Source organism: Polyodon spathula, chromosome 7 (genome assembly GCF_017654505.1).
Source record: "Polyodon spathula isolate WHYD16114869_AA chromosome 7, ASM1765450v1, whole genome shotgun sequence".
NCBI classification, from domain to species: domain Eukaryota; kingdom Metazoa; phylum Chordata; class Actinopteri; order Acipenseriformes; family Polyodontidae; genus Polyodon; species Polyodon spathula.
In genome coordinates this window covers 19,916,734-19,940,433 of record NC_054540.1, presented here as the reverse complement: position 1 = coordinate 19,940,433, position 23,700 = coordinate 19,916,734, and the positions used below count along the sequence as shown (strand labels likewise).

General features: G+C 39.7%; 1 protein-coding gene across 6 annotated transcripts in view; it reads right to left on the bottom strand.

The window, feature by feature from the left end:
* Positions 1 to 23,700, bottom strand: part of LOC121318323 (calcium-dependent secretion activator 2-like) — a 182,665-nt gene that overhangs the window by 100,647 nt on the left and 58,318 nt on the right. For all 6 annotated transcript variants that reach the window (XM_041254845.1, XM_041254846.1, XM_041254847.1 and 3 more), the window contains exons 3-6: positions 16,280 to 16,612; positions 4,305 to 4,385; positions 3,654 to 3,890; positions 2,700 to 2,821 (exon numbers count right to left, since the gene is read on the bottom strand). In XM_041254845.1, the coding sequence (XP_041110779.1) occupies positions 2,700 to 2,821; positions 3,654 to 3,890; positions 4,305 to 4,385; positions 16,280 to 16,612 (773 nt within the window). The remainder of the gene's footprint in view (positions 1 to 2,699; positions 2,822 to 3,653; positions 3,891 to 4,304; positions 4,386 to 16,279; positions 16,613 to 23,700) is intronic.

The window sequence follows — 23,700 nt, the reverse complement described above, 5'->3', positions numbered from 1 at the left end:
ATTATAGCAAACTTTTAACTGCCGTCACGACTGTACGACTGCAGCTTTAAACCACCAGCTGGGATACACAGACTTAATAATTGCTTCTGTTTGAAATACATTACTAGTGTGAGGAAAAATCATATTCTCTACTGCCTTTATCAGTCAATTTGCCATATCAGGATTTCGTCTGCTTCAAAGTAAGAAAGAAAATCCGTCACACTGTGCACCACTAAGTGATTTTCAATGACAATCTGTCACATTGTGCTAATTTGCTAGAGCAATCCCAGTCAAGAAAGGCTAAAATAAATGTGAGCAACGTCTCCTAAATTACTATAGTCTTGTCTTGTGGAATCCATGTAGGTGCTGCTTGAAAAAGATCATTGTCATGCAGATGAGCAAGTGTGTCTGGATTAAAGTGCTAAATCTGCATACAGGATGGAATAATATATGCAAGCCTTGCTATTATCACTCAGTACAAAAGGCTTAATCTGTTTATGCAAAATAATAAAAATAGGTGGGTAAACACATTTAGATCACTTGAGGATGGATTCCTATGTGGATAATAAAATGTATCATCCTCGACTGGTTTCACACACCCTAAATATCACTAGTCTTGGACTGCCTTGCCTAAGATAACAGTAGGTAGTCAAAGATCAGAGCTAATCAAGACCTGTGAAACCAACCGACTGTCCTCCCAGGTATAGGGCCATTCCATTAATTTGTTAGGCCAAACTCTATGAATGTGTCATATAAATATATGACTACTCCAAATGGGGCTTGTCCTTTTGTTTCTGACATAAAATTACACTGGCGGTTAGCATATTTAATTAAGTCAGTATGATTTAATTTCAGCTTTATTAAAATGGATTAAAATGACCTAGTTCATCCTTTAGAGAACATCCATGGGATCAATAAGAAATCTAAATGAGATTTGGAATTTGACCATGAATAGAATTTTTAAACAGGTATTCGCTTCCATTCTTACCACGTTATTACAATATCCATGGTTACAGTAGATTGTAGATGTTGAAGGAGACAAAATGTCCCACTGATGTCTACACTGTATAAAAGCAAACTCAAAGAAGTAATGAAAATGAGCATGCAATTAAAAATATTACATTTCTTGGGGTTGCATTATTACATTTGATCCATTGCTCAACAGTATTAAAGAAGTTTTGACAAACTGCACTGAGCAAAATGGATAAGAATAAAAACTGATACTGTTTTGCTTGGGATTTGTGGGTGAAATACTTTGCTTGAAATTTATTTTTCAGGAGTATCTTGTTTCTGAGAAAACTGACACATTTTAGAATGAATGGCTGAGGTACAGTAGCCTCCTGACACCTGATCTGGCAGGTACTGTCACCAATCTTAAACATAGGAAGCTTGTTTTATGTTGATTTACTCTTCTCACTCAATATTTTAACACTCATCTAGATCTAGTGTTTGCTGTTTCAGTACTCCTCCACATCCAAGGATCATAAGCATAGGAAAACCTCCTCAGATGACAAATTAAAATACAATTGCGAATCTTCCTGCTTTTTCAATGAGAAACACACGAGAATAAGCTTGCCTTCGCAGTGTTGTTGCAACTATGCCAGAGCAATAAAATACAAATAATAAAACCATTGTGATTGTATTCATATTAAAGCATTAAGGCTGAGACACATCTGTGGAGTGTATGTTCAAGGAACATTCTTTTTCAAATGGACAGCATTTAACTTAAGTGGTCAAACACTGCTGGTGCATTTTGGGTATCCAAAGGCTTCTGATCAAGGGGTCCTTTCCCATGTACAATCAGTATTCAAAATAAGTCAGTATTCAAAACGGTTTTGTCTGCAAGACAGTTGAGGTATTTTTTTTCTTACAAGCATGCAAGTGTTTCTAGATCAGGCTATTTCTGCAACACTGTTTATTGATTTCAGACATCACAATAAGCCATTCCAATCAGAGAACCAATATTGTTGCAGTAGAGAGTAGGACTGGATGATTCTCATAAAACAAATCTTTTTTTTTTTTTTTTTTTTTTTTTTTTCAGAGATTCTTGTGTCGTGTCTTTCTAGTAAACACAATTATTTCAGGTATTATCAAGAGCCATCAGTTTTTGAATGACATAAAACGAATACAAGTGAAGCATTTCAGGGCTGTCCTTGTAAAACAACAAAGTAAAACAATGAAAAAGGACCTATCATGATAAAGGAATTCATTTTTGCTTTGCATCCAAGTGGTAGTTGAGGCAAAACAATAAGTTAAATGCTGCACTTGTATTACTAAACGTTTAAAAACAATAAGACGGATGGATATAAAGGATGCTTTTCAGCTATGCAACTCACATGATAAGCAGGACTTATGCTTTAAATGAAGTTGCACACAATTAATTAAAACATTTGTGTAGTTTAACTCATACATATGTTTCTCATGTTCTCCTAGTACCATCTTTATTACTAAACCGGAAATATTCAGCAGGTTTACATGTTAGTTTAATCCCTTAGTTACTAATAAAATGTTTTTGCTGCAAACTGTCATACTATTGCATGTGCAATAAAATGGAAAAGCATTTTGGTTCCAGAGACCCTGATTAGCACACATGTGGACTGCCTAATGTTACTGTAGCTTAAATAAAATGAGTATTAAAATCGGGGTTTGTGAAACCACTAAATAATAACAATAATGCATTACTTCCAAACTGAGAAATGGAGAATAAAACATATTCTTACTGTGGTCTTGAGGCTTCTGCTTGGTCTGTCTGGAGCTTTTCTCCTCCTTCTACTTCCATTGTGCAATACACAATCCTGTTGGGAGCCACTGACCTCAAGCCTTGCACCTCAATAATAACAATCTAAGACAGAAATAACAGACCACAATATTAAGCATACACCACAGCACTTGAATGTGTTTAGCTGAGGACAAATATGTTGGTAAATATTCAAATCTAGTATTATAATTTTTGAAGAGGACAATATCCAAATAAAATAAGCTGTCTCAACTACAAAAAAAAAAGATAAAATAAATCTACATGTGTAAAATTGGATTTCAATGGCAGGTCTTATGTGAACGGATATAAAAATTAATTAATAAAATAAAAATGATGTTACATCATTATGAAGCCAAATAAGGCAACTATTCCGCCACTCATCATCCAGATCTAATCACATTTAGGGAACATAGCTCAACTATATTTTAAATACAATATTCTACTGTTTTGGAGCAGTTGTGGTATTATATTAGATAGATGTCAAATTATCTTTTTGTAACTATTGGTATGCCTATCATTATTGTAATCAAATGCGATACAAACCAATGGTTGTACTCTTTTAAATATATTGCATTGGAATGTCAGCAGCCAATCAGGATGCAGGAAATTCAGTGCTCCTCCTTTATAACGCTGTAATTGGGAGCCATAGTTAAGAGACTGTGCTATTTGTGTTCTGCCTTATAACGAGAATACTATCGTTAGGGTAAAGGCATTATGGGGAAAATGGGAGCCATGACCGTACTGCCTTATAAACTGTTCCACATATAACGGGCCACCTTATAAAGGGGGAGCACTGTATACATTTGAACTTCGAATATTTCTTGTGGATTTGTCCTGGTACAGTTATATCTGTTTCAATATGTCTGAAGCCATTGTTTACTCAGTGAATAAAGCAGTATTGGTGCACATTTCTCACCTCGAGTGTAAATGACAGAACAACATCTGACTTGGAGAGCTGGGTGTCATTTTCATCTCCAATGTCAAGAAACGAGGAATTCTGGCATCGTTTCAGTTTCTGAAGCTTAAATTCAGAACCACCTTTTGAAACTGGCAGGCTCTCCAGGTTGGCCATGAGCAAATTTACTGAAGATTTCAACTCTTCAATATACAGGCTTTCCATCTCTTTTGCAACAAACTTTGGATATTTCCTTTCCTTAAAACACAAACAAGAATACACTGGTGTTAACATGAATAACTCTCAGTTTTATTTGTAATTCTATACAGTTTTCAATTAAAAAAAAAAAAAAAAAAAAAAAAAAAAAACAGATTGCACTTTCAATAATTTTTAAACTTGTCAAAATTGTTGCCAGTGCACTCTGCAGATTCCTGTATTATCAGTGATATTGATTAATTATATGAGAACAGTACTCTAGGAAATAACCATTTCCTCAGTTTAAGATACATTCAGTATATCAAGTTTCTGTGATTGTCATTTAGGGGTAAGTTGAAAGAGTTTCTGATACACATACAATAGCTTATTACAATACAAGGGAAAACCCATGGAGAGCTGGTTGCCGATTTATTATTTATTTATTTATTTTTATGAATAGATTCTGTTCATTCTTACTTTAGCCATTTGATCAGCTAGTTGCAGGCGTCCATCCAGTTCCCTTCGGATCTGTGCTGCCTGTTCATCTGCATTGTCCAGCTGATTTAAAAAAAAAAAAAAAAAAAAAAAAAAAAAATGACAAGAAATTGTGTTCATAAAACCAAAAAAATAGGTTAAAACAGGAACTGTGTCTCAATCAAGGATGACTTATCTTTGATTTAGCACAGTACACACTGTACAATCTTTATGTGCAGTTATGCACGACAGTATTTTACTGTACAGTCTTTAACTGCAGTTATGCACGACAATATTTTACTGTACAGTGTTTAACTGCAGTTATGCATGAAAGTATTTTTTGGGGTCATTCTTGTTCACGCGGAACAATGGGGTGGGTTTTCTCCATTTGTGACTGATTATACATTAACCAATGAGAGTGACACAGCTATGCATGTGTTATGTGCATGCTTGGGGGATAGGGCTAGACACATAAAATGTCATTCTAAAAGCACGTTTTAAGGAATTCCCTCCCAAAAAAAGTTATTGACACAACTCATTGGTGTAAGAGGCTGAGTACCACTTGTTGTGACCGGACAGCACCATGGCCAAGGCTGACAAATGGCAGGAAGCAGACCCGGAGGCGGAAAGCTGCAGTTTAAAGAGCACTTTTATAAACAAAACACAGCAACAAATGAAAAGTGTTGTTTCTGACTTTTTGTGCCTTCAAAACTGATCTTTCTTCTACATTACCAATAAGTATAAAAGTAGGATCTTTCCTTTTTAGTTGAATCTTCTCAACGAAGTTTTCTCTCTCTCTCTCTCTCTCTCTCTCTCTCTCTCTCTCTCTCTATTATATATATATATATATATATATATATATATATATTTCCTACTATCGTGAATTTCAGATATAGATACACACCAATCACACACTAATCTTTGCTAAAGCTACAATGAGAGATTAAGTATTTAATGCTTGACACACTTCATTACAAACTGCTATGGGTAACTGTATTTACATTAACAAATATTAGTCGCTTTGGCTTTTAAAACAAAATGTAAGACTTGTGATTTAAAAGCAAGTCTTGTGATTTATATATAAATGGTCACTATGATGATTCACTGCTAAACTGCTACTACTACTTACTAATCATTGCAATTCAAGAATATTTAATAATATTTTGTACGTTTTACATGATTGTGTTACATTATGCATTATTTATAGTTAAATTAGCACTGTATACACATTCTACACCGTCATATATATTTTAGTTAATTGATCAACATTTAATGTAAGACTATCCCAGAATCTTAAAAACATTATGAGATATGTTTATTTTAAACTGGGGCTCATTTTCCCCCCTTACCACTGAGCAAAGGGTTAAGTAGTCTCAGTGTCTAATAATGAAAAACAAATGGGCATATGTAAACATATAAGTATATTAGATCAGTTTACTGGTCTGATGTTTTGAGTGGAGTTTTTTTTTTTTTTCCTGTAAATTTTAAGATCCGGTGATGAAAGAGTTAAAACATAATGAAATAAGCAAGTACAGAAGTAACTGATTCCTAAAACCAAGTACTATAGAGAATGAAAGCTACAGAGCTTTCATTCAAAGAAGTTTAAATCGACAGTACATCCTCTATTGAATATGTAATGAAAGCCTGAAATATAAATGCTGGAATTGAAAAGGTTATTATTATGTACGCCTTGCCAAACAGTGCTGTGATTTTTTTTAATTTTTTTTATGTTAAGACAAAACAAGAGAAATAACTCTTGATATGTTAGCATTCCACTGAGTAATCTAAAGGCCAATGCCTTAGATACAATATTATTAAGGTTATAGGAGATCAATGAAATCCGGGGAAAAGACAATATAAGAGATATGCTATTTCAACTAGAATAAAAATATATATTTACATCTAATCTTTGACATAAATTGACTCTCCTTTCAAAAAAGCACAGTTTTTATTCAGTTTAAAATGCCTTATTTGAATATTCTTATACCCTGCCCCCTTCACCAGTCTCCATACAGCATCTCTCTGCCCACAATGCAGTATACTGTTCTATTAACTTGACAGAGCATGCTATCAATTCTTTAGGAGGGGTTTAAGGTTTAGACATTGCCTAAAATATGGGGAAACTACAGGATACCCATTATATATACAATTCCAGCTGTTTCATTATCATGTTGGTTAAGTTATGAGATTTTAAGCATGGTATGCCACACAAATATTACAGCTTCTATGTCTTGTTAGTATGAATACATAAATATTGTTTTATCTGTCATTTTATAATTTCACTTTCACATATAGCCTACAGAAAGTTGGAAACCTCTAAAGCAAGTCTGTAATTAATAATTGTTTCATGTAGGAGGGAGACAAGCAGTGCTAAAATGCACATTTATCTAATTACCCCTCCATGGTGATATCTAAATTTAGACAACACACACTTGTCTGGTTAAAGTGTACATTAGTGGTTCATGAAAGCTTCGTATTTTGTACATTGCTTCAAGTTATAAGACAATTTTCATGCTAGAAATAAATAATACAGCCTATTTTAAAGGTGAAGATGTCCACAGTTACAAAACACTGCTTTTTCCATATTTAAGAATGCTGTTAACTTATAGGACCATCGTGTAAACATCATGCTGTTTCATCTATCATTTTAAATACTTTAAAAAATCATTAAACAAAGCCACATAAATTTTATAAACATGCAGCTATGCAATTGTGTTTCATATGGCAAAAGGTGCCTGTGACAAAGTGCCCGCCCCTGTGTATATTATCTGTTATGTGTTGCGTGTGGTGTGTTTAAATGTTGGTGTATAGACATTGGTACACGGGATATAAACGGGTCTGTGTAACACGAGTGTTTAAAAATGTATATGTGTATTTAGGCACGAGGATTGCACAGCACTTCACGTGCAAGTAAAATGTAATAATATGTGAGCACGGGGAATTGCACTTTATTAATTCACGTGCTGGGATTCAAGTGAATAATTAATTGGTAATTGAATCCCAGCACAATAGTATATATAGATGCACGTTGTCACATACTGGCGGTTGGGTGTTCGGTGAGCGGAGAACGGGATTGGAGACGGAGGAAATAAGCAGTAGTAGTATAATAAGAGGAGAAAGTATCCGCTCACCGTGTTTGTCAGTGTCTGTCCGTGCACCGTTTTGTTAAGTTTAGTCTGTTTTCGTTTGTCTATTTATTTTGGCGTAGAGTGCCGTGTCCTGTGTTTTTCGTGTTTGTGTAAACCTTTTATTTTGTATTAAACCGGCGCCAACAGGCGTCTTCATCATTTCATTTCATCCGTCCTGTGTTTTGTGTATTTCATTCCTTTTCCTGGTTCTGACGCCGCCCACTTCGGCCGTCTCTGTGACACGTGGTGTCCTGCGTGGGATTTAACAGCGCCTCCAAGCGTCAGACCAGGAGAGGTGTTTTTTTTTTGTGTGTGGGAGAAAAAAAAAAAAAAAAAAAAAAAGGGGCGTCTTTGGATTACAAAAAAAAAAAAAAAGAAAGAAATGGGGAGAAGCAGGAAAGAGGATAAAGAGGTGAGGGACAGGGAGGAGGAGTGCCGCCTAAGGGCCAGACATCCCCGGCGATGTAACCAGTCCTTGCCGGGGTGCCTCCTCTGCAACCAGGACCATCTCTTTGCCAATTGTCCCTTCCGCTGCCCCTACCAGGAGGGAGAGGAGGAACTGCCGCAGGAGAGGAAGGTGAGGAGGTGGCAGAGAAGGGGAAAAGGGAAGAGGAAGGCAGAGGTCCCACCGCTGTCTCCACAGCCGCACCAGTCCCCTGCAAGTGAGGGAGAGCCGCACCAGTCCCCTGTTTCAAGGGGAGACTACACACCGCTCCCACCTCCACCACCAGGAGACTACACGCCGCTCCCACCTCCATGGGCAGGAGCAGAGCAGCAGGAGCTGCCTCTGCCTCCGCCACCTCCACCGGCAGGGGGAGAGCAGCAGGAGCTGCCTCTGCCTCCGCCACCTCCACCGGCAGGAGCAGAGCAGCAGGAGCTGCCTCTGCCTCCGCCACCTCCACCGGCAGGAGCAGAGCAGCAGGAGCTGCCTCTGCCTCCGCCACCTCCACCGGCAGGGGGAGAGCAGCAGGAGCTGCCTCTGCCTCCGCCACCTCCACCGGCAGGGGGAGAGCAGCAGGAGCTGCCTCTGCCTCCGCCACCTCCACCGGCAGGGGGAGAGCAGCAGGAGCTGCCTCTGCCTCCGCCACCAGCAGAGGGTGAATGCCTGCTGGGTCCCTCTCCACCAGCAGAGGGTGAATGCCTGCTGGGTCCCTGTCCACCAGCAGAGGGTGAATGCCTGCTGGTATCACTTCCCCCACCAGCAGAGGGTGAATGCCTGCTGGGTCCCTGTCCACCAGCAGAGGGTGAATGCCTGCTGGGTCCCTGTCCACCAGCAGAGGGTGAATGCCTGCTGGGTCCACTTTCCACCAGCAGAGGGTGAATGCCTGCTGGGTCCCTGTCCACCAGCAGAGGGTGAATGCCTGCTGGGTCCCTGTCCACCAGCAGAGGGTGAATGCCTGCTGGGTCCCTGTCCACCAGCAGAGGGTGAATGCCTGCTGGTATCACTTCCCCCACCAGCAGAGGGTGAATGCCTGCTGGTATCACTTCCCCCACCAGCAGAGGGTGAATGCCTGCTGGTATCACTTCCCCCACCAGCAGAGGGTGAATGCCTGCTGGTATCACTTCCCCCACATCACGAGGAGAGGAGCTGGAGCTGCCTCTGCCACCTCCACCGGCAGGGGCAGAGCAGCAGGAGCTGCCTCTGCCTCCGCCACCTCCACCGCCAGGAGCAGAGCAGCTGGAGCTGCCTCTGCCTCCGCCACCTCCACCGGCAGGGGGAGAGCAGCAGGAGCTGCCTCTGCCTCCGCCACCTCCACCGGCAGGGGGAGAGCAGCAGGAGCTGCCTCTGCCTCCGCCACCAGCAGAGGGTGAATGCCTGCTGGTATCACTTCCCCCACCAGCAGAGGGTGAATGCCTGCTGGTATCACTTCCCCCCACCAGCAGAGGGTGAATGCCTGCTGGTATCACTTCCCCCACCAGCAGAGGGTGAATGCCTGCTGGTATCACTTCCCCCACCATCACGAGGAGAGGAGCTGGAGCTTCCTCTGCCTCCACCTCCATCAGGGGGAGAGGAGCAGGAGCTGCCTCTCCCTGCACCACAAGGGCCAGGACTAGATGCTGGCGGTCCTCAGCAGCCCTTGCATAGGCTGCTGAGGGAAGCACGGGGAAGAACCTCCCGGCTGCAGTGGCCGAAAAGAGGGCCAACACCCGCACCCCAGCTTGTCCTGACTGCCAGCCTCGCTTCGCCCAAGGATGCCAGCCTCGCTTCGCCCAAGGATGCCAGCCTCGCTTCGCCCAAGGATGCCAGCCTCGCTTCGCCCAAGGATGCCAGCCTCGCTTCGCCCAAGGATGCCAGCCTCGCTTCGCCCAAGGATGCCAGCCTCGCTTCGCCCAAGGATGCTCTGCATCGCCTGGGGTTGCCCGCCGCTCTGCATCGCCTGGGGTTGCCCGCCGCTCTGCATCGCCTGGGGTTGCCCGCCGCTCTGCATCGCCTGGGGTTGCCCGCCGCTCTGCATCGCCTGGGGTTGCCCGCCGCTCTGCATCGCCTGGGGTTGCCCGCCGCTCTGCATCGCCTGGGGTTGCCCGCCGCTCTGCATCGCCTGGGGTTGCCCGCCGCTCCGCATCACAGCCGGAAGTACTGTGGCCGGAACCCCACGAAGGGGAGCTGCCGGCCACGAAGAAGGGGGAGGAGGTCTGGAGACCGCCAACCCCAGCAGCAGTTTCGCTGCCGGAGGAGGGGGAGGAGGTCTGGAGACCGCCAACCCCAGCAGCAGTTTCGCTGCCGGAGGAGGGGGAGGAGGTCTGGAGACCGCCAACCCCAGCAGCAGTTTCGCTGCCGGAGAAGGGGGAGGAGGTCTGGAGACCGCCAACCCCAGCAGCAGTTTCGCTGCCAGAGGAGGGGGAGGAGGTCTGGAGACCGCCAACCCCAGCAGCAGTTTCGCTGCCGGAGGAGGGGGAGGAGGTCTGGAGACCGCCAACCCCAGCAGCAGTTTCTCCGCCGGAGATCGTGGGGGAGGTCCGGAGACCTGCTCCCTCTGCAGTTTCTTCCCTGCAGGAAGAACGGTGGTTGAAGCCCCACCAAGGGGAGCTGCCGGCGCCGAAGGAGGGGGAAGGTCAGGAGACCACACCCCAAGCAGCCTTTCCGCTGCTAGGACTACCCTGGCAGGAGAATGCTACCCTGCTGACAGCATTACGACCTGTGGGCCCCTGGAAGCCTCTGGTCCTGGCCAAGGACTTTGGGCGGGACTTTTGGGCTTTTAAGGGGGGAGGTGGCCATTGAGGCCATGTGTGCTTTGCACAGGAGGGGGTATATGTAACAAAGTGCCCGCCCCTGTGTATATTATCTGTTATGTGTTGCGTGTGGTGTGTTTAAATGTTGGTGTATAGACATTGGTACACGGGATATAAACGGGTCTGTGTAACACGAGTGTTTAAAAAATGTATATGTGTATTTAGGCACGAGGATTGCACAGCACTTCACGTGCAAGTAAAATGTAATAATATGTGAGCACGGGGAATTGCACTTTATTAATTCACGTGCTGGGATTCAAGTGAATAATTAATTGGTAATTGAATCCCAGCACAATAGTATATATAGATGCACGTTGTCACATACTGGCGGTTGGGTGTTCGGTGAGCGGAGAACGGGATTGGAGACGGAGAGCACTAAGCATAAGCAGTAGTAGTAATAATAATAGGAGAAAGTATCCGCTCACCGTGTTTGTCAGTGTCTGTCCGTGCACCGTTTCGTTAAGTTTAGTCTGTTTTCGTTTGTCTATTTATTTTGGCGTAGAGTGCCGTGTCCTGTGTTTTTCGTGTTTGTGTAAACCTTTTATTTGGTATTAAACCGGCGCCAACAGGCGTCTTCATCACTTCATTTCATCCGTCCTGTGTTTTGTGTATTTCATTCCTTTTCCTGGTTCTGACGCCGCCCACTTCGGCCGTCTCTGTGACACGTGCCCCATACAGAACCATTTCAATTGCTGTACCTTTAATTATATATTCCCATTTAACATATATGATTAACTAGGTTATTGAACCATCAAAAAGCATAAAAACTAAAATACAAATTAAAAAAAGCTCAAATCTTGTTATTTATTCAGTAAGAAAAGTTAAGAGGAGTCCTTTGAGCTTCTGCCCCTAGGTACCATGGATCTTCTGATGGACTGTGGCTAATGACATTGAGTAGCTGAGAAGAGCACTGATCCTGTCTGCTAGACTAATTTACACTGGAAGGATCAGATGTACCGATATGTATACTTATTCATTCAAAAAGTAGCAACGAGAAAATAGAAATGGCTATTACACTAGCACCCTTAAGAAAAATAACAAAACATTAAAACTTCACTTAGCTACCAGATCACATTACCAACAGCAACAGAGTGAAAAATTGATTTTGGTCAAAATTGAGAAGAGTTAATGAGAAAAACAGAGACAGGGGGTTGTGGCAAAGTGGTTAACTGCGTGCAGGTGCAGGAATATAGCAGTGATCAATGAACAGACAGTCAATGATAATCCAGATGCAATGATAACAGACAATACAGCGGCATGTATTGCTCTGGTTTACTCCACGGGTTGGTCCCAAAATAATAATAGCCCTGATCTTTTTACACCCACATGTAATACAAACACAAGTCCAGTGAGTGCTCTAGTGCTCGTAGTGCAAATACAGTTTATCGTGCAAACAAGGTGAAGTGTTGTCCGGGTTTAGTGCTGGCCTTTGGCGACAGCTCCGGATTGTGTTAGCCATCTTAATAACAACAAACAGTGTATTTATTAACGACAAAATAAACAAAACACTCACGATAACAACATAGGTTTCTCCTTCCAGTTCAGCTTAACCATAACAAGGAACAGATCACTTCGCTACGCCCTCTTTTGTACCATCAATCACGCCCCCTTGGTTAACGTGCAACGGCTCCTCCAATCCGCGGCTGCCACATCATTTCCCTTCCAGGTCAATGATTTAGTGTATCGTAGCTCTGCCCCGTTTCTAGATGTCCGACTTCCTTCTAACCCTGGGAATGAACTGTCTGGCCATCCAGTCCTTACAAAGTGCCCTCACAGGTCAGAAGAGAGATTAATTACCAAGAATCATTCTGTCTCTGTCACAGGGGTGTATCCAGAATACCCTTCAGTATAACACTACAAAGAAAAGTATTTTGCATAAAAGTTCCGTAACCATGAAACACCCTATAGGACATTCTAACTATGATTTATCAGTTATATCTTTTGGCACAGACTGACAACACATCCTGTTTAATGGACAGTGGTGGTGGTCATGTTTGCTTGGTGGATTATTTATGTTAGGTATAACGTTAAGGCTGGGACTTGTTCCACATACTGACTCCAATAGTCCAATAATTCTTCCCCCTCACTGCAGAAATTCCCTTACATAGTTTAGGAGAACCCAAGGTTCAGTGGGCGTCCTCCAATCCCATGTCCAAGCTAGCTTCCTCTTTTACACCAAGGCACTCGAGAGCCAATGCCAGCAAACTACCAGCTTCTGGAGGACAAAGGCCAGCACTGCTGTTCTGAGCTCGCTGGGCACCTTGCCAGCAGGGTTCACTGTAGTGTGTTGAATAGAAACTACCCATGCTGGTTTTGCCGCCTCAACCCTTGGGAGCATTAGAGCTAATGCAACACTGCCTTCGGAATCTCCAATACACTTCTCTATTAACACTAGAAGGACCGGATATACTCACACCTAGAAGCCCAGCAGCAGTCTTTCTGACGGCTGTATTCAAAACACTGTAAATAGTATAACGAAAGGAGAAACAGTCCTATGTACTTTTTTTTTTTATTGCGTACGTTACATAAACATCCGAAAAACCGAAGCATATTATATCCAGTGACTTGCAAAAGTATTTAGACCCCTGACCAATTCTCTCATATTACCGAATTACAAATGGTACATTGAAATTTCGTTCTGTTTGATATTTTATTTTTAATCACTGAAACTCAGAATCAATTATTGTAAGGTGACATTGGTTTTATGTTGGGAAATATTTTTAAGAAAAATAAAAAACTGAAATATCTTGCTTGCATAAGTATTCAACCCCTGTGCTGTGGAAGCTCCCAGTTTGCACCGATGAAAGAAATTGCCCTAACGAGGACACAATTACCTTACCATTGGCCTCCACCTGTGAACCATTAAAGTTGCTGTCACATTTTCTGGATAAAAACCCCATCGTTGAAGGATCATTGGTAAGGCTGTGAATCTGAAGGAAAATGAAGACCAAAGAGCATTCTACAGAAGTTAAAGATAAAGTAATACAAATGCATAGATTAGGGAAGGGTACAAAATAATATCCAAGTGTTTGGATATCCCAGTAAGCACAGTTGGATCAATAATCAGGAAGTGGAAGCTACCTCACACCACCCATGCACTGCCAAGAAACGTCCGTCCCTCAAAACCCAGCGCTCATACAAGAAGGAGACTTGTGAGAGAAGCCACAGAGAGGCCAACAATCACTTTGAAGAAGCTACAGAGTTCAGTGGTTGGGAGTGGAGCAATGGTGCACCAGTCAACCATATCAAGAGCTCTGCATAACACTGGCCTGTAAGGGAGGGTGGCAAGAAAGAAGCAGATACTCAAAAAGTACCATCTGAAAGCACGTCTGGATTTTGCCAGAAAGCAAGAGAGTGGCCCAGCTGCAATGTGGGAAAAGGTTTTGTGGTCAGATGAGACCAAGATAGAGCTTTTTGGCCAAAACTCAAAGCGCTATGTTTGGCGCAAATGGATGGAGCAAAATACAGGAAAATACTGCAAGAGAATCTGCTTCAGTCTGCTAAAAAAATGAAGCTTGGGAGGAAATTCACCTTTCAGCAGGACAATGATCCCAAGCACAAGGCCAAAGCAACATTGGAATGGCTCAAGAACAAAAAGGTGAATGTCCTACAGTGGCCCAGTCAAAGTCCTGATCTCAATCCCATTAAGAATCTGTGGCACTATTTGAACAACCTGGAGCAAATCTGCCAAGAAGAATAGACCAAAATCACTCAGACACTGTGCAAGGCTGGTACATACTTACCCCAAAAGACTTAAAGCTGTTATTGCAGCGAAAGGTGGTTCTACCAAATATTAATGTGTGGGGGTTGAATACTTACGAAAGCAAGATATTTCAGTTTTTTATTTTTCTTAAAAATATTTCCCAACATAAAACGAATGTCACCTTACAATAATTGATTTTGAATTTCACTGTTTTAAAATAAAATATCGAACAGAACGAAATTTCAATGTACCATTTGCAATTCAGTAATATGAGAGAATTGGTCAGGGGTCTGAATACTTTTGCAAGGCACTGTATATGCATATCAACAATTATTATATCGGTTTACAACATAATATAAAACTGAAATACATTTACGAATACTAATACATTTTTAACTTTTCAACAGCAATCGGTTTATTATCACACGCGCAAAAGCAAATGAACAACATAGATAAATAAAGAAAAAAAACATTTTACAGAAGTGCACAGCACAAGAAGCTGTAAAAAAAAGTCAGTGCTTAATTTTTTAAAGAAAGAGGTACCGGGGGGCAAGCAATGACAACAAAATCGACCCTAAGAAGCGCATATTCCAAATCATAACACGTTTATTTGAAAGAGTATTGTACGTACTTGTGTTAGATATTTACAATCACGTATTCTACATCATATACAAAGTAGTAGTGCGTGCAGAGAAATTAATTAAAGGATTAAAAAACAAAAATAAATTAAAAGGCATTCAGAGGCCCTCCAAAAGGACGACATTGATGGAAAAAACACGCACCCCAACGAACATTATTGGTTTGACCCACGGTTTGCATTATTATCAGCAATGTGTATGCAACAGAAGCCGCTGGAAGATTACAAAAACGATTAATTAAATTTAGGCTAGGTAGTTGTTAACTTAGTGTGTTTTATTCTCTATTACTTAATATAAGTAATAGATTTTTTATAGGTTTATAAAAATAAATAAATAAATAAGAAATAAAATAAAACAAAAACAAACACAAACAAAACTGTCAGGCAAGGGTTTATTTCTACAACTGATTCTACAGCTAAAAGAAACATTTTTTATAACTATAACTGCTTAATAAATACACAACTTTTTAAAAGATTTTTCTGGTTGTATTGCTTTACTATATTTGGTAGACAGCAATAATTGGGAGATGGTCACCTGTTTAAAAAGTCTGGTGCTGTTCCCTGTTCAGGGCGGGTGTTCGGAGTAGTGAACAACAGCAAGAGAGAGATGCCACCAGACAACACACATCCAGTGGCTCCACTGCAGAACCACAGACGCCCTACTGGCCACAGCGGTCACTGATGCGCGGTGAGCCGTGGATTCCCCTGCCGACCTATGCCCTCCCTACCCGGCAACGCTCTGCCAATTGGGCGCCGCCCTCTAGGAAATCCCGTTCACGGTTGGCTGTGACATAGCCTGGATTCGAAATTGCGATCTCCAGGCTATAGAGCATATCCTGCACTTGGTACGTGGTATGTGAGATTCCCATATATATTTGGATTTCAATTCTTAATCTACTTTTGCTCTGTATTCATAGCGAGACAATTCCAGTGAAATATTAGCTGTCTCGTATAACAAGTATTATTTTCTAGTTTAATCCTACCTGGTGATTAAGTTAGAAAGCTTAAAAAACTGTCAGAATGTTGAAAGTGACAATAATACTATTTTTTTTAACACCTGTGAAGAGTAAGATATTGGGCTCTTTTAAAATGAATTATAAAAGAGTCCATATATTGTGAAATATACTGGGATTGAAAGGTATCATATGTCGTTATATACATTTGCTCAGAATGTCAACTCAAAATCTAAAATCTAAAAGAATAATTGTTCAACATTATTAGCAAAGATCTAATCTTATTTCAATTCAGGTGTCTTACAATAAACAATCAGCATACCCACCTGACAAGCATTGTACAGCAACTGGTGTTCAAATTTCTTGATTCCCAGAATGTGCTGGAACATTTCATAAAGCTGCTCTTTACTTAGGATCAGTTCTGATACAGCGTTTAAATGCATCCTGGGTAGCTGCTTACGAAGGTCCTCCTCTCCTCTGTAGATCGCATCAAACTTGGCAATCCAGGAACTCAGGACAGTCTCTTTGCTCAGGCCATCGATTTCAGGAAGGCTGCGCACTCTCTTCTCTATGTTCTTTTTAAAGACTTCCCTGAAGTCATTAGCTGAGCAACCCCCACTTTGAACCAACCTGGCAACACGGTCGCTCTTGAGGAACACCTGGATATAAAAAAGAAAGTTAATTTAATCATGATGGTTTCTTCTAGACCCTTTCATTAAACACGCCTGGCATAAAAATAAAGATAGTGTTTACAGCTTGGACCTTTTTTTTCAGGAGCTCTGCAGCACAATTCAGTTTTGATATAGCTGCACCATGTAATTCTTTGAACACTGCAGACCTGTATACAGGTCTAGGAATGATAACTAACTATAGACAACTCCTGTAGTCTTGAAAAGAAAGCTCTAATTAAACTGTTGTAATCATTAACTCTGGCATATAATATCTATTGTTCTCAGTGCCTTGCAAGTTGATTCTACTGAATTAAATACCAGTCTCCTGTTCACACCACATAAATGACTCCAATATCCCAATAAATGGTTGTTGATAAGTCTCACTTATCTTAGTATAAACAACTTTTGACATCCAACAGTGCTTTAAATTAAATCTAAAATATAAATAAACTTCCTTGGTATGATTTAATAGTGCCCACAAATATTGTAGTTTCATTAAATGGCTTAACACTGGTGGAAACATTACAGTTCTTGGTCCAATATTGAAAGGTTGAAACCATTTTCTGAACAAAAAAAAACACTATAACTATGTATGCTTTGATTGATGTCATGAATATAATAAATCAAAATGAGATAATACCAGATTTTAATATACGGTAGATACACTGAATGGGGGGCAGTTTTTATGTTCAAGATCTTTCTTTACTAAACATTATTGTTCCTTTTTTATTTTCAAAATCACAGCATAAACTTAATAACATTGATTTAAATATAAATAAACTCCCTTGAGAAAGATATATTATCAACCAAATCAAGAAGGGAAGCTGGGTCTTTAGAGAAACAAAACACACAAAAAAAGTGTTCTTATGCTAAAAAGGTGCTGGATGCCTGCTAGCTCCACTTGACATTACAGATAAGAAGCTGGTTGTATTTTATTATATCTACTTATCTGATGTCACTGTATTCTCCTTAGGGGCCTGGGAATAAAAGAATATATCAACTGGTAAGCAGAGTATAGACTGATGAGACCATCACTGGGGAAACCAATAAAAGGTTCCAATTAAATTGGTCACGCTGTACTAACCTACAAAGTGCATGTTATCTGGTATGAGGTGTAAAAACCTGCAAGTGTATTCAGTAAGCACAGTGGCAAACAAATGGAATAACGTATGTGTGGCAAAGTGGTTAACAGTGCACAATAACCCAGGTGCAATGAAGGTTTAATTGTATAATCCAATGCCTGGTGGATAAAGGCAGTAAAGAATAATGATTTTAATGAAGCAATACAGCGGCGTGTATTGCTTATTTATAATCCACAGGTTTGCCCCATAATAATAACAGCCCTGTTTCAGTTCACCCACACATAACATACACAAACACAAACACCAGTCCACAGTGCGTGCTCTAGTGCACGTGGTGAATACAGTTCTTTAGTGACAACAAAAGTGCAGTTTGTTGGCCGGATTGTGTTAGCCATCCAAATAATTAAAAACAGTGTTATTAATGACAAACAAAAACAAACAAATCACTCATGTTTCACAGCACAGATTCTCCTTCTGGTCATTTAAATTACCCATTCAGAAAGGAACAGATCACATCACTACATCTCCTTTTTATAACGGCACCCGTGACCCCTTGGTCAATGAGAGCATCCGCTCCTCCAATCCGCGGATGCCACGCCGTTTCCGTCCAGGTCTTTGGTTTTGTGTATCATAGCTCTACCCCCTTTCTAGATGGCCGACTTCCACCTAACCCTGGGAAAAAACTGTCATGTAATTTATTCCAGGGTATTCTGTTCCCTTTACGCAGCTGCCTTGCAGGTAGGGAGGGAGATCTAACACCAAGAATCATTCGATCTCTGTCACACTATGTCAGGAATATACATCTCTTGCTGCAGGTATTTTTTAACACATTACTGGTGTCAGTATGTTGAGAAAGAAGGTAAAGCATAACCTACAGACACTGAACATTGAAAATGAAACACCAGATTTTTAAAAAAATGTTTTGGTCAAATTAAATTCAGGAGCAGTAAGCAGTATCCCATTAAAACGGAATAAATATGCATAGATTTGGTAAACATTAGTTGATAGATTTGTTTACTGGACCCAGTAATGACTACTGGCAGAGATGCAACAATTAATTGATTAATTGATTATTGATCATTACGGCTTTATTCTGCGACCTTCAATTAAACAAGCATTGATAAATCAATCACCCTGGTGCCTACAGACCTCATAAACACACACACACAGATAGATAGATAGATAGATAGATAGATAGATAGATAGATAGATAGATAGATAGATAGAGTGAGACAGATCAGGAGGCCCTGTAAAAATAAAATGCATTATTGGTTGTTAATTGATAATTGTTTTGCTAATTACTATCAGCTGGCAAACATTGCAAATTGCAGCCAACTGCAGTGTACATAATAACAATAGCCAGCCTACTCACGGCTCTGCTGTGTGAAGAAGCCCAAATTTGATCTAAATTTGATGTAGCACTGGTACATTCGTATCTCAGAGAAACTGGACAGGAATGCGAAATGAAAGACATTCCTGTCATAGACTTGTAGCAACACCTGGAAAACTTCATCTTTTGTGAAAAACAAAAACAAAAACAAAAACGGGATGGCAGTGAGTATGAACCTGCAACAATGTGTTGTTTTTTTTAGGCAGTGTAGACAGATAACTGAGGCAAAATGGTTACCCACATTATGACGTCATTTTGCCCGTGCCACGTCCAATCTGAACAGGCCCGCAAAAATACTGAAATGGCAGGCGTGACAAAGACTAAGACACCAATTCTGCATCCACCTGCTCTAATGGACAAGGGCTGTCCAAAAGCACTGAAGCAAAGAAAGTCAAAAGTATTTTTTTCTTCCTTCAGGTGGAAAAACTGGCACAGTGACTTGCTCTTTACATAAACAGTTGATGATTTATCATAGCAGCATGACCGTTCTGCTTGAATACCTAAAAAAGCAAAGCACCCCTTTGAATGAAACAGAAACCAAAATGTAAGTGATACGATCTTATCAAAATAAAACATTTTAATTTATGATTTACGTTCTTCTGGTTATTTATCATTATTAAAAAATAAAATAAAAAGAAATAAAAAATCTGACTTTGAATCTGCATCATTAAATATAAGAAAGTAAATGAACAGATGAAAGAAAGGCCCATTTTAAGCCATGCATGTAATTAATACATTAACTTGTGTCAGTTCAGCTAACATTGTGACAATTAAAGGTCTAATATAATGAAAATCGGCAAATATAAAATACATTTCTTACTTATCAGGCTCACTTGTGTTATATGCCTCATTACTTTGAAAGGTCTGTCTTATAGCACTTGGTGACTCACATCGCAAGCGATTTATATTTTTGTAACAAAGCCCCTTTGTTGAATAACATTTAAAATAATAATGTAGGGATAATATTTTGTGTATTTGTTTCTGTTTATTTTAACTCTACTACTGAACACTAAACAGAAAATACTATTCTAAATATAATTTAGTGTTTAGCATTCACTATTGAGTGGTAGTTAAAAGATTAATAGCTACAAGGAAACAAAGAAATACACAAAATATTATCCTTATATTATTATTATTATTATTACTATTATTATATTCAACGAAGGGGCTTTGTATCAAATACAACACAAGCAAAGCATTAAGTAAAAAGATGTACCAAATTTTAAAAACTGTTTGATATTTTATACACTCTACATTTTTTCTTTGTTTATAATGCAGCTTCTACAAAATCAAAACAGAGGAGACTTGATACTTCATGGTTTATTTCCTGCAGTGTTTCTTTCAGTGTCGAATGTGCGCCAAAGCAATGAATAACAGCACATTGTGAATATACCCGAAAACTGAAGGACAAGTTCAGCAGGGCCAACATTAGCTGAGCAGGGCACACAATTCAGTTAGTAGTGAGCAATGCTCTAAAAGTTACAAGAATTGACAGAGCTATGGGAGTATTAAAATGTTTGGTGGAACATTTTTACAGAAGTGAGGCAGAACCCAGTGCTCTAAAAAACACACAGCAGCAGATGAGTGTGCCACAACATTCCCTGAAACAAGATGGTTCCACACATGGTCACACAATTGCTAGAGCAAAGATGGCCACTGACTGCTGTGCTTTTTGATTCATCGATTACTGCAAAATGTCAGCATTAACTGGACCTGCAGTCAAACCAGTGGTCTGTACTTAAAAATGTAATAGTTACTAGAGCCTTTTGAGGTTGCAACCACCTTCCTCTGTGGGGAGAAGCAGGGCAGAAAGGAGGCAGCCAGTTCAGTGAACCACCAGCAGCTGTGAAGATTCTGATGGACAGCACATTTCATGTGCACAGAAAGAAATCATGCAATATCTTTCAGAAAAGTCTAGAAACAGAGACACTGACCCTTGAGCATGGTGGAAGGCAAATCAAGAAAGATTTCCTTACCTGCCAAAATTTGCAAGCAAAATACCAGCAACATCAACTCCCTCTGAGCGTTTGTCTTCAGTAGCAGGCTCTATAGTCAAGGAAGAGGGCAGGCCTAACCCCAGAACACATTGATATGCTGGTATTCTTGCACTCAAATACTGTCTAACAAAAAACTTTGTATTGTCACGTGACTGACTTGAAAAGACCAAATATAATTCATGTCTTTAGTTTCCTCACAAATAATTAATAAAAGGGCTATTAATATTTGAAAACAAAACGGGTCATTTGTTTAAAGTACATCCTGCTGCGAAATGTAATAGAAAAGTTAGACCATTTTTGTTTTGTTTTACAAGAATGACATTTTTTTCAAGTCATTCCATTGATCAAAAAGCAATAATTAACATATACCGTAGTTGCTTTTTGTCTTATGAAGCTGTTAACTCAAATAAATAGTTTGTTTGCAAAATTATTAAGTTAAGTTGTGGTATGTTTAATTGTTTCAATGCATTATTAGCTACCATCATTTGATCTTGGCAGTTTTTGTCAAAAGAATACTACGCTGAGTAGTTCTTATTTAATATTTTAGAAATTATAAAGTAATTTGTGTTGTTGAAATATAAAAAGCAAAGGAAGTGCAATCATATCGAGGCACATATTGTATTGTCTATCGAGTGATGTGTTGGTATTTATCCGAATAATAATCGATGAATCGAAGCAATAATTGATTAAGTGAATAATTGTTTCATGCTAGCCCGGATGAGTGTAATTTAGTCCAACGCTTCAACATCGATGCTGGGCGAACCTGGTTGATAAATCAAATTACAAAGTGCTAGGTCGACAATATATAAAAAACATTCACTAATCAAATCAAAGTGTACAATTATAAAAATAAAATATAAAAGTGACAAATAAATATGTGAAATACAACAGGTGCATTATTGACCCTGTTACAATCAGCAAAAGAAGATTAGAACACAAACAATTAACATATTATTTCTCTCTCTGTTGCCTGCACTTTACTGTTGGACGAAACTAGACTTGCCTGGGTTTGCCCCGAAATTCAGTGAAAACGGGTTTCGCCCAGTTGTCTTTCAAGTTCTGGGCTAACCTAGATTCACCCGATTGGATGCAGACGAGTGCCAAAAAAAAGGGGTAACTTCGGGATTCGCCCAGAAGCCCTTGGTGAAACTAGATTGGTCCAGGCAAAATTAGGCAAGACCACTGGGTTTCGCCCTTAACATTTTTATATATATATATATATATATATATATATATATATATATATATATATATATATATATATATATATATATATAGTGACGAATTCTTGCTTCTGGTTGCACTCTATAACTGTATAGTACAGTCTTCCACACACTACCAGGTATGTTTAAATAACAAACACTGACAACAGTATTACAGTTACCCTCCGTGGGTTGTATTTAATTTTGGAAAAACAAAATCAAATAAACAAACAAAACCTAACCCAATTAGGGAACCAAGTACTAGCCATATGTTAAACTATCACAAATACAGCAAAACAAAAATCAATGATACAAAAAACAACATAAGGGAGTTTTTTTTTTTTTTTTTTTTTTTTTAAAGCTAAACATATACAGGCCATGACTTTTTTATTATTATTATTATTATTATTATTATTGATTACAAGAAATCAATACTGCTTTTTTTTGTTGTTTTTTTTTAATACTTTACTTCCAGGCTGAAGTGAACTAGGGAGTGATAAACCTCACTAAATTTTCTGTTTTAATTCTCCAACAAAGCCTGTCAAGAAAAAGCATGTTTTCGTAATTCACTGTGCTGCTCCACTGTTTTAGTTTCATGTTCATGTTGTTCTTGGTTTGGTTCTTATTCTCTCAGGTCAGCCTGTCATTGGTCATTAGATCTTCTTATCATCCTGTGTGCTTGGACTCCCTGTTTTATTCAACTATATTCGCTTTGACAGTAGTGCTCTAAGAGCATCTGCTTTTCTGCCTCCTTGTGGCCTTTGGTCCAACACTTTACTTGTTTAGACTTCACTTTTATCAAATATGTTTTAGGAAAAGGTGCTTAATAACCAACATTCATTAGACATCATTGTTTTTTAAAAAATGCAAATAAACAACTATAAACAAAGCTACTGAAATCCTTCAAAAACTGGTCCCATGTCAGCAAGATCTATTTTAAGAAAGATATATCTTTAAATCAGAACAGTAAATGAAAATCTAATTCTAACTGTTTGCTTCTTTTCGCTCATGCACTTTGTGTCTCTTCGTGTTTGCTTCTTCAATACATGTTGGCCTAAAATGGTGTACCAAATGTGAAAAAAGCCTTTGATAAGTTTGTTTTTTTTTCTAAGGTATAGCACCTATGAGCAATATCAAATAACAAATCCATACCAATGTGTATAAAGAAAACAGTGGATTGTATGTATGCAGCAAGAACAGGGATAAACAACAATGGAGCACATTTGATCACATATCGTCATCTCTTACAGTCTACTGCACAAGAACATTCTTAAAGTGCGAAATTGTTGAAAGGAGCAAGAATGAGCCTTGCGCTGTATCTTATTGTGTGTAGAAGAACAGGTGCTAACCCTGATGAAATGTTTCTGGCAGATGTTACCCACTAAAACTTAACTGAAAGAGACTC